This window comes from Ixodes scapularis, unplaced genomic scaffold (genome assembly GCF_016920785.2).
Source record: "Ixodes scapularis isolate PalLabHiFi unplaced genomic scaffold, ASM1692078v2 PGA_scaffold6__148_contigs__length_123643588, whole genome shotgun sequence".
Taxonomy (NCBI): domain Eukaryota; kingdom Metazoa; phylum Arthropoda; class Arachnida; order Ixodida; family Ixodidae; genus Ixodes; species Ixodes scapularis.
This window is the reverse complement of record NW_024609881.1, coordinates 16,662,313-16,673,861: the sequence shown is the minus strand read 5'-3', so window position 1 is coordinate 16,673,861 and position 11,549 is coordinate 16,662,313. Positions and strand designations below refer to the sequence as shown.

The 11,549-nt window shown below is 48.3% G+C and overlaps 1 protein-coding gene across 1 annotated transcript; it reads right to left on the bottom strand.

The window, feature by feature from the left end:
• Nucleotides 1–4,840: 4,840 nt before the first annotated feature.
• LOC115332589 (zinc finger protein 91) lies at nt 4,841–11,332 on the bottom strand. The gene has a single exon (XM_029995001.3). The coding sequence runs from the start codon at nt 10,367–10,369 to the stop codon at nt 6,182–6,184; it is 4,188 nt and encodes a 1,395-aa protein (XP_029850861.1). The 5' UTR covers nt 10,370–11,332; the 3' UTR covers nt 4,841–6,181.
• Nucleotides 11,333–11,549: the final 217 nt, after the last annotated feature.

Sequence of the window (11,549 nt, the reverse complement as noted above, 5' to 3'; positions counted from 1 at the left end):
CCATAGAGCCTGCCATGAAAAAGTGGCACCGATCCGTACTCGAGAACCGAGCTAATGGCGATCCCAACGCCGCCATTACTCCCACAGCGGCCACTCGAGGAACTGCATGCGACTTTTATTTTGGCTTTAATCGGCCATTTTGGCGCCAAAACAAATACGGTGGAAGGGGTTTGGATGCTACCCCCGTGTCCCAAGCGAACGCGCTGCGATACTACCGAAGCTGAAGGATGCGGCCAAGTCTGGACGCGCTACCTGAAGTCACCGCTGAGACATGGTTGTATAAAAACAATATTAATTGTGATTTCCTTACTCTCAAAACTCTGACTGACTGCCGCAAAACCTTGCAAACTAAAGATTTTAAAAAACGTCACACGCCCTCCATTTTGTACTAAACTCCAATAAAAGTTACTACAAAAAGTTTTATCCATTGTTTTTTATGCATAAACATGCTTTCTAAAAGCTCAAGGTGACCACAGTAAAGACAAAAGATAAAGAGTGGCGCGTTTGTAGTATTTAGCTCGGTCTCGGTGGACGCGTGCGGCCCAGGTTTCAACGGTGAGTTTCCCAACCGAGTGTTCTAGTAACGTTGGCTGTGCCCACAAGAATCGTTTGAAAATGGCGTCTCCCACGCCGTGTGGAAGTTCTCAATACCAGGTATGTTTACACTTTCACAGAGCACTTCCACAAAGCATCTAGAAGTGAAAATAGGAGCTCTATATTACCGAAGGAGCCTCTAGCAATGTTTTTCGCGTGAATCGCATGCAAAATCTCGCATTCCAAACATTATATGAAGCTGAATATTTTTCATTCCTGACATGTTCCAAATGCACAGCAGTGGGCAGCGAGTGTCACGTCACACGGTTGTTGCGGGAGGCACTCACTTGATCGAATAAAGTTTTAGCGAATGCCCACGTTTCACCGAATGACACATTAGCGAAGAGTCGGGCTCCGCGACTCTTTGCTAAGCAGCGTTTGCGGGTGGTCCAAGTACGTTCACATTTTTGTAATGAACCGCCGCAGACTGTCGCCGCGAAGCGGTGCAAGCGCAGCGTGGGGGGTAGGGGGGGGGGTGTAGCATGCGCCGGGTCATTTGCTCAAATGTCGCTGTTCGCCAAAACGTCATTCGCTCTTTGCCTTTGTCTTTTTAATTTTTGCTACCATTTTGTTTTGGTTAGGTAGTACATTTCAGCTGTCATTTTAGGATGCTGTTGCACCCTTGGTAATTTGTTATCTCATCTCATCTACAGACTGTCATTGCACCTTCAGCCTTCTATGGTGTGCCAAAGACAAGACCATAGCAGTTCCTTGGCAAGGATAACTTGCTGGACAACAGCGATAGCAACGAAAATGACCTCTCAGGTGAAAGCAGCAGCAAAGATTGTGACCCAATCACTGAAGATAGCAGCGATGAAGATGTCGAGAACACTGACGCTAATGTTGAGGACGACCTGGGCGACCTGAAAAGAGCCTTTGCAAACAAATGCTTCACATGGAAAAAAATGTGTTTGACCAAGCCGGCACAGATTTGAAAATGACTTTACCCTGCCTCCTGCTGAATCCCTGACAGCGAAGCAACTATTTGACCTATTTGTTTCGAGGAGCATGCTGGGACACATTGTTCAGGAAACCAACTACTATATGGGGAAGCACGGAACACCCCTAAACATGACAGTCGAAGAGTTCATCTCGGTTGCTGAAATGTTTTTTCGCATGTGACCGGGGGCTCAGCTTCAGCTTGGCGGGGGCTGGGCGTGCTTCGTATATGCACCCTGTTGCGTCCTAGTGCACCATCACCCATTTGGATTTTGTATGATCTGTCGTCACACTGTTTCGTGCTTGAGCCACAAACCATCCTTGGTTGGGCGAACCGTCACATTCTGCCCCTTCTTGAGATGATGAAGGTCCTCGGGACATCTTTCGTGGTAAAACACCATCCTTCGTTGCTTCTGTGCCAACTGATATCTGGCATTAACAATCCTTGGCTGTAATTGCTTGGCTGTTGTGGGCACCAATGTTCGAGTGCGTCTTCCCACGAGAAGCTGCGCTGGGCTTGCATTCATGTGCTGCAATGGCATGTTGCAATAGTCGAGGAACGCCATTAGTGGTTCACCGTTGCTTTCGTAAGCCCTTTTCAAAAGCATGTTGACAATTTTGACAGCCGATTGAGCGATGCCTTTCGACCTTGGGTAACCTGGAATGCTCAAAGTTCTGTTCGACATACAATTGGTAAGGGTAAAAGGAATTCGGCCATTATGGAACTTTAATAGATACAAAGTGGTGCGGGGAGTATGGAAAGGAGTAATGGTACCAGGATTGACCTTTGGTAGTGCAGTCTGGTGCACGAGTTATGAAGTTCAGGCAAAATTGGAGATAGGAAAAAGCAGCATTGGCAGGATTAACTCCAGGGGCACATGGGAACCCTTGAAACGAGGGACTGCAGGGTCTTCGTTTGAGAGCAGAGTAAAATAAATTTTGACCAAAGATTAACAAACATGGGGGACACGCAGTGGGTGCATAAAATCTATAAATTCCTGTATATAAGGGGTCTGAACACTAGATGAACGAAACGGACACGAAAGCTAAGGATGAAATTCTTGCAGACAGTAAATCGGGTCGAGCAAATGCGTTCAATGGAAAAGGCAATTAAGAAGGCAGAGATGGATGTGGGAGGAGAGAATCTAGGGGAAGTCAGCTTCAACGATTTATAAGTCACAAAATGCAAGAAATAAAGAGGGAAGGTTTATTCAATAATTCAAGAGGGAGTGCTCTGCTGTTCGAGGCAAGGACGAGAGTCTTAAGAACAAAAACGTATAGGGCCAAATATGAAGACACAGATAGAATGTGCACAGTATGTTCAACGCGCGATTCTAAAATGTAAGGAGCTTAGTCCTGCCCTTCCCGAAGGGGCGAGAGACGTATTGGTGGCCCTTGGTTTTTTCTGGAAACAATGGAAAGGTGGATTATAAAAGAGTAGAGGCAACGAGGGGAGACTGGAGTACTTGTGAAAATTGTCTAGGGAAAGTCGAACTAAGTATAACTAACTAGCACAGCTGGGGGACAGGCGACGCAGAGAAAAATTTTGGCCCAGTGTCAACATTGTCCCCCAGTGGGTTGGGGGTTAGGCGACACCCACAAGGTTTGACCAAAGGGAAACTGGCAGCTCCCTCGCCAGGGGGAGGAGGCGGGGTGATGTTTTTAGTTTTTTGCCCAATCCTCTAAAGTTCTGCCTGGCAATCATCTTCATGACCAGGTGATATAGTAGTTAAAGAAACGCATTGGGTTGAAAGGGGAAATCAGGTTTTTGTTATTGTCCTTCGGCTAGGTGGCACAAGCTACATGTTACAAAGATAGAGCTGTTATCATCCATCCATCCTTCGTCGAACCCCGCATAAAGTTTAAAGGTTTGCCGAACCAGTCGTACCTTGAGGCTCGACATCGACCCACGGGTTTGAGAAAAGTTTGCGACATCCCCACAGGGCAAGTACCGTAGACAGATGATGGTACTACAATATCCAGTGTGGGCAATATATATGCATTTTTAATAAAAGCTTTGCTGACCTTGCAATTTCCAGTTAATATTAATTTAAAGTATATTATTGGCTTTCAAACAATTAAAACTAAATGAAGGATTTGGCATAAAATTAAATTTACACTCCGTTGCAGGCTAAGAAAAGCTGGACAAGCCCTTCCTAGAAAGCCCCCCTCTCCACTTTAGCAGGGCAAATGCTGGAAAGGAGGCGAGTGGACTCACTTCTCCATCATTCTGCTAAAGTGAGAAGAGTGGAGGGTTTTGTGGGAGGAACTTCAACACAGTATAACATTCAGCTATATATAGTCCAAGGGATTCATACATCCTTTTGCTTTACACAATAGCCTTGCTTAGAACTTGAATTGGAAACAAGAATTAAAATAAACACAACAGTTTGTCACATCGACATTCAGTTATATATTTTCTAGGTACTGAAGGAGTGCTGTCTCCCAAAAGCACACAGCAAAGCGAGACTTTCAGAACTACAGTGAGCACACTGTGCTCTGCGGTGCAAAAGTGTCTGACAAGAAGCGCCAACCGAAACAAACTAACCCACTCAAACAAGCTTCTAACAATGAGAAATACGGCAAAACTTCATGGTACTGTCACTGTTCGACAGAAAGGCAAAACATAATAGCACATTATTCGAACTGATAATAACTTTCCTAAATTTGCACAAGTACTCTGTAGCAACCTGGTAGTGCTTCAAGGCGCAGGTTGCAGCATATGATTGACCTTCGGCACACAAGCGGCACAAACTATTTTGGCGAGATGCAGCAGGATGAGCGACTTGGTGGCTTGACGCAGTAGTCATACCCTTGCAATTGCTTTCCATAATTAAGCAATAAAAGCAGACATCAAATTGTCTTGGTTGCACATCAGGCTGCAATTATCATTAAATAGCACTCCCCAGTAACATGCCAGTCAAAGCATGTTACTGAGCGAGCTCGCTAACATGAAAGCTGTGCTAGCGGCACAAAATTTGCTCAGCCACCGAACCAGGCTACATGCATTGTCCGACACAATTTGTCACCCGTTCCGGTTGCTGAAAGAAGTCACAAAGGCAACATGGTTGATATCCATGCTACGCTGCCGTTCTCGCGTTCAGACATGATTGCGAGACAACAGAACAAATGACTAACAAGTTGATTGACTGCTGATGAATGTGTTGGGTTAATGACTGCATCCTGAATAAAACAGGGCCATTAGAAAGCAAGTTTGAAGTGGGAAAATAAGCGCCAAAAAAACACGGACAAAGAGTAGATTGACGACACAGGGCGCTGTGTCGTTGTCAATCTACTCTTTGTCCGTGTTTTTTTGGCGCTTATTTTTCCACGATGTACCAACTGGCCCATCTAAGCATTTTATTGCAAGTTTGAAGCCTTTGAATGCTTTTATTTGGGATATGTACAAAGAGAAGGCTCGCTAAATTATATGACCTTTCTGATATTACATGAATGTTCCCCTGCTTCACTACAAATATTTATAAGGCCCCAACCTAAGGCACAGCTCAAAGGGATGGTGAACCGAAATTTGGATTTAAAAAAAACAATGCTGGAGATGTAGGCGGGACACTACAATCCCTACAACACTACTAGTAAGGCGGCATCTCAAATGGACAGCCGTATCTTTGGAAAAAGAAGTCAAGATTGAACCAGGTGGACGAGGCGCGCGACCGTCAAGGTACCTAGTTTCCTCCTCTCTTCGCTTCGCTCCCTCAAGGTCGCGAGGCGAAGAAGACGCGAGGCCGTTCCTTCTCCTTCTTGGAGAAACATGACGTCAAGATTCCTGCCAAATGCGCATCTTTTTTTTAAAAATACGGTCATCCGTTCGAGATATCACTGTATGATTGATGTTTTGGTGTTTGTAGCATCCTGTTGCACGCTTCTGCCGCGTGTTTTGGGGAATCCAGATTTCGGTTCCGCATCCTTTCAAGGAATCAAGGCTGCTGAAATTGTGTATGGAATCACAATGAACTAAGACCAGCGCACACATCTTTTGAATTCAGTAAGCCTATTCAGGGAGAACCGCAAATGCTGATGTGAATGGTGAACCTGCATGCACCAAGGCGTTGAGTGGCATTCCTCAGTTGGGCCTAAACAGTTTGTTCACTTTGGCACAACTGCAGTAGCCCAAAGCCATGCAAACAAAACACATTTCAGACCCGTCTTAAAAAAAAAAAAAAAGAGGCAGACAAGAAACGCGGAAAGTCAGTCAAGTGCAAAAAAGACAGCTTTTCGAAGATCTGCCAAATGGCAACCAGGCTAAAATGGCAAAGTGCAGTCACTGGCCCCCTCAGCTAGGGTCACACAGCGAACTCGGAAGAGAGCACTTGACAATAGAACCTGCTGAAGGAAAAAAAGCGGAGTGCCAAAAAAGTGAGGGACACCAACTCAATCCACACCCCTGCCCGTTTCGATCTAGATGAGCATCGTACCAACAAGCAGGCCATGTATCCCCACTGCATGATGCACGTTAAAGACCCCAGGCTAGCGGTTGTACCGCACTGGCTAAATTGCTCATTTACAGCTGGGAGACAAGTTGCCCGTTGAGGCAGACTAAGGTCTAGACTGTATAAACATACCCACAACCCAATTTTTCTTTTTTTTTTACGAGGGACGCCAATTTAGCTTAGAGATGCCGGCAAGTAGATTACACCTCGATGTCACAAAGCCTCACATATCCCTCAAAGTTTACTACCCCCAGAAGGTCCACCACCATGACTTTCTGTTCACATAACTGCACAAACAGACGATCCATGCCCTCATACTCGAAGTCTCTGCTCTTGTAGTAGACTTCCCAGTCCTCAACAACCGTAAGTTGGCTAATGTACAGTGCAGACCTAGCAGTTCGCCTTGAGCCTCGCTGCTTGTTTTCCACGAGGAATGCGTCACGACCTCTGCAAGGATGTCCACCCTTCCGAAGAGTGCCTTTGTCATTTGCCCCAAAGTAACAGTCGGCACAAAAGTAGGAAAAGCCGTGCTGCCAGAACCCGTGCTCAAGCAATGGGTACAGAAGGCCAAAGGCTGCCCTGCAGACATAGCACTTGAAGGGTAATGGCAATTCCGAATCATCCTCGACGATGATCTTGCACCGGAGACGATGCTCCTCGATGTAGCTGCTGCTCGTTGACTTGAAGCCGCACTGCTCGCAGCAGTGCTCCTTCAGGCCTGCCTCCTGCCTGCTGATGACCTCCTGAACCTTGGCTGAGACGTCTTCAGGCATCAAACCACAATGTTCGCTTTTGCCGTCGGACTTCAGACCATGCTCCTGCAAAAGATGTCTGTCTCGAGAAACCAGGCCCCGTAAAGTTGTGCCGCAGAGTTTGCAGGTAACCGGGTAATAGAAGTAATGGCGACGCACGTGGAGGCCCAAGTTGGATGTGGTGTCAAACGTTTCCAGGCACTCGGGGCAGACATAGCGGCACCGCTGGAAGCAAAGGTTGGCTTCGGCCCAAGCTAGCAACCGACTGTCGTCTTTGTCTCTGCGCCAGATGTCCTCCGACTGGTGGCGAACGTCGATGCACTGCAGTTCCTGGTAAAGAACGTGCTCCTGCAGGGCCACTGAATCTTCTGCCACGAAGGAACAGAATGGACAGCGTCCTTTCTGGACGGCCACCGTGTAGTCGTACAATGTGAACAAGCGGTCGGCGAGCTCTTCAGGCACCGGAGAGAGCTGGTGCTCAAGTGCCATGTGGGTTTTTAGCTCTCTGAAGCCCGTCAGCATACGCAAACAGCAATAGCAGCGCTGCTGGAACTCCACGAACCTAAAATTCTCCAGCATTGCGTTTCGGCAGATGGTCCATGCACCTCTGCCACTGTGGAATTTTTCTTCGAGGTCATTGTTTCTGATGAGGAACTTAGGGCCCACATCGGCGTGGCAATAGCACAGGTGCAGCAGGATGCCACTCATGGTGGTCGCCGTGGCCGGACAGTAGCCACACTGGACGGCAGCGAATCCATGCTCCATCAAATGCTCCATGAGCTGTGCGATAGAGCCCCACGTCTGATTACACTCGGAACAAGCAAAGCAGGTTGCTCCGCGGTGGGACTGTCTCAGGTGTTCAGTGAATGCTGCCGTGTCTTGGATGAAGAAATCACAGCTGGGAAAGCCACAGCGGTATGGACGAAGGGTTACTTCTGTGAGCAATGGGGAAGACCTTGGACATCGGTCATCTTGATGATGGGGAAGCACTACGAGGCTTGCGAAGAGTGCCTTTGGATGCGCATGCTCGAAGTGGCACTGCACGTAGAGTTTGCAGGATCCCCGATAGAGGCATATAGCGCACTGATGCTGGAGGGTCCAGTGCCTAGCGTTAAGATGACTCAGCAGATCGCTCGATGACTGCACCGTTTCGCCACAGTAGATGCACATGAGCTGATGCCCGGACTCGGTGTGACCGTCCAGGTGGTCACTGAACTCCGACTGAGAATCGGTGCTGAAGGAGCATGAAAACATGCAACAATGAAAACGGTGCCCTAAGTGAGCAAGGTGAGCAAGAGCTGCTGCCGACTTGGGGACGCGGTAGCCGCTGTACGTCCTGATGGCCACCGGGGCTTCTTCATTCTTCTCTACTGAAGTGGGGAGGGCATCCATCTCATCCGACGAACTCAATGTGAAGACCACTCTCCTTTCTCCCTCTCTTCTGCTCTTCCCTTGTTTCTTAATCCGGTTGCTGCTGCACAATTTGGTGAACTTATGCTTTTTTGAACCGGAATAATGCTTCCTGGAAAGATTATGGCCTGTGGAATCATTGTGAAGGGCAGTCCGGTGCCCCTTGGCAGATACACTCCTGTCCATTTTTTTCAGAAGAGATTTACTTAGAAGCAATTCCTGCTTAGACAAGTCAAAAGATGAGTAAGTCCCCTTGACAACAGGCTTCTTGTGGCTCTTTGTTGAAGCACCTACCACTAATTCAAGATTGCACCCATGAAGAGCCAAATACCTCAATGAATATCCGCGATGCTTGCATCTTTGGTGGAGCTCCATCCATACCGTTGTTGTCGAGCTGTAGTTGCAGTAGACGCAGAAGCCACATTGCTTATGGATCTTCACCATGTGGCAGACCAGAGCTACCCGTGTGGTAAAGTGCTTGCTGCATTTATTACAAGAGAAGGAATTGCACGGTTCTTTTATCTCGCCTTCCTCCATTTCAACTGCTTCTCCATCACTGCCACTCTCACTGTGGCTCGAGTTCGTGTCTGAAATGGAACTCGAATGGCCAGAGGGCTCTTGGTTATCATTGCAGCTGACATCTGAGGTTATCAATTCAGACTTGGACGTGAGGGACTGTTCAAGAAAAGAGCAGTTTGTTTCGTCACTCATGACAGAGCATGGGTCACCAGAATTTGCATCAGCTACAATAACGCTTTGATTGCCTGAGCTTCTTGTGTCAGAATCATTGGACATCGGTAGCTCAGTTTGCAGCAGGTCTGCACTGTAACTGCTGCTGCAAAAACTTGGTGTCCTTGTGACCACTTTTTCCTCCAGCATGACCGGCATCTTGAGGGGCAGTTCCTCCATTGACATTGGAGAACCTGGTCCCGATTTCCCCATTATCTGGCCACCACTGGAGGTCTTGCTGCGCACCACATGATGGTGTAGCCGTAGACCGTGCGCTACTGACCCGCAATAACTGGAATCTGGATTTGTGAGCACTCCATGTTCCTGGTAAAGGTGGCTCAACACATCCCCAATCTCGGCCTCGCAAATATGGCATTTGAAGATCTGCGTTTTTGCAGGGTAAACTTCATTTGAAGCCGTATTCAAAACAAAGCTTCGATGAGCGATCAACATTTTTTCAACTTGAGGTGTGGCAACGGTCCTGCTCTCACTTCTGGAAGTGGCTTCTACTGGAACCGTTCCAGCAACTACCACGGGGGACTCTAAAGCATGTTGGCTAGGAGAGCGGCACTTAACTGGGCTCACGAAGTGAAGACCTTCGTGTTCCTCACAGTGATGTAGACGCAAACGCTCCACACCGTCAATGGTCGTCCAAGAGCAATACCCACAGCTGTAGATGCCATGGGCCTTGAAAGCATGGTGATACATGTCCTGTGAATTAGTGAACGGCTGCATGCAGGAACTGCAAGTATACCTACTTGCGTCCTTTCTTGGATGAGCATGCCCGTGCGTCCCGGTCCTTTCGTGTGCAGCATAGGAAGCGTCAACATTCTCGGTGTTTCTCGTCGGTTTTTTTTTCACATTCTGGTTCTTTGTAGGCGAGTCTTTTACAGGGGAACCTCCAACTGCCTTACAGGATGCATTGTCATTGTCATCTGCACTTTCGCCTGCAAGTGTAGAGCAGAACACAGTGTTGTCTTTGTACTTCTGATGTGACACAGCCACATGTGTGTGCAGACCACCCTTGGAACCAAAGTTGCGCCCACACTGAATGCAGCAATACTGGCCATGTACCGACATCATATGCGACCTGAAGGTCTTGCAGTCTGTGGTGAAGAAGGTAGTACAAAGTAGGCAGCTGTACTCATGAATTGCAGACTTGACAGCACATAAGTGCTGTGGTCTGTACTTCTTTGCAGAGTCATCCCACAGCGAAATTGGCGACGGGTGTTTGTCACCTTTTTTATGCTCATACTTAATGTGAAAAGAAATTTCGGAAGCATCGTTGAAGCGCTCTTTACAGTCGGCACAGAGGTATAATACATTGAACCCATAGACCTTTTTCAACTTATTTTTGTTTGGCAATGTTGACTGGTCCTCCTGGGGTTTGAGGGCTACCGCACTTGCGGAATCTGGATTCCGCATCACTCTGCCGGCTGCAGTGGCTCCAGAGTGTACTGCCATCACACAGAGAGGTTGGCCCGGTGTTGTGTCCATTAGTTTGTTGCTTTAGTTCGCTGCAAGCACAAAGCTCTGAACAGAGTGAAGCCTCGTTTCTGCAAGTCCAACAAACAACGCAACCGTGGGATTGGTGGGATGATTCACAATCCACCGAACACAAGCGTTGGCTCTGTTCTCGGGGGCAGGGGATCATGTCGACGCCCGGTGCAACCTTCTTCCAAAGGAGGGGTGACAGCCATGACAATGACCTGCGGTTCCATCATTGATGGAGTCAGGGAGATGGCAGCGTCTGCCTTCGTCGCACTCCGAGTCCTGGCATGGCAGTCGTTCGCGAGGTGAATCAAGAAGTCGATGAGCACATACAACTTGGATGAACAGGCCCTGCAGGTCAACTCGTCCGAGGGAAGGTTTTCGCTAGGTGCGCCTTGAGTGTGGATGCAATGCTACTCCAGCGAAGAGCAGGTGCCTCTGAATGCGCAGCCGGCCATGCCGCACGCAGCGTATTCGTGCTTACCGCGGTTGCAGTGTCCGCCGGAAACATGATGCAAGTAGGTGGCTTGTCCGTGGAACATCAGGAGGCACAGCCTGCAAAAGTAAATGCTGGCATCGGGGTGACTTTTCAGGTGGTCGAGTTCACCGCTCGGGCAGATCTTTTGGCGATAGTCGCGTCGGCGGTACATCGCTCCGTGCACATGTCGGCGCTTCGCCGCAGGCAACCTTCCGAGTCTCCGCTGACGCGGCGTTCACTCTGTCTTTGCCGCGTTTTACCTTTTACCAGAAAAATGTCAGAGTGCTTGAGGCTGGCTAGTCTGGTGATGAATCACACCGAAGCACCACACCACAGAGCGGAGCTGATCGAACCCGAAGTAGGAAAAGTTGGGAGCACCGTGGGTTTGACGTTTTGAAAGTCGTAGTCGTAGCAGATGTGTGAGCAAAACCGTCAAGCCCACAGTCAACACTAGGGGTGTCGCGAACCGGCCGAGGTTCGAGTTCGACCAGGTTCGAGTTCGACCAGGTTCGACTTTTTCGAACTTTTCGTGGAAAGTTCGTCGAACCTTGCATTGAGGTTCGACTCGTGCGCGCATGCGCGGCAGGCTGGCCAGTTGGCTTCGGATTGGATGGTGATGGCTAAGGAATAAATTAAGGCATAAATATTCCAAAAGCCGGGAATCATAATGATAAAAAAAAACTGCTCCGACTTTACTCAACAAGATTA

Coding starts and splice junctions, on each gene's coding strand:
- LOC115332589 (XM_029995001.3), bottom strand. CDS start 10,369: ATGGACACAACACCGGGCCAACCTCTCTGTGTGATGGCAGTACACTCT.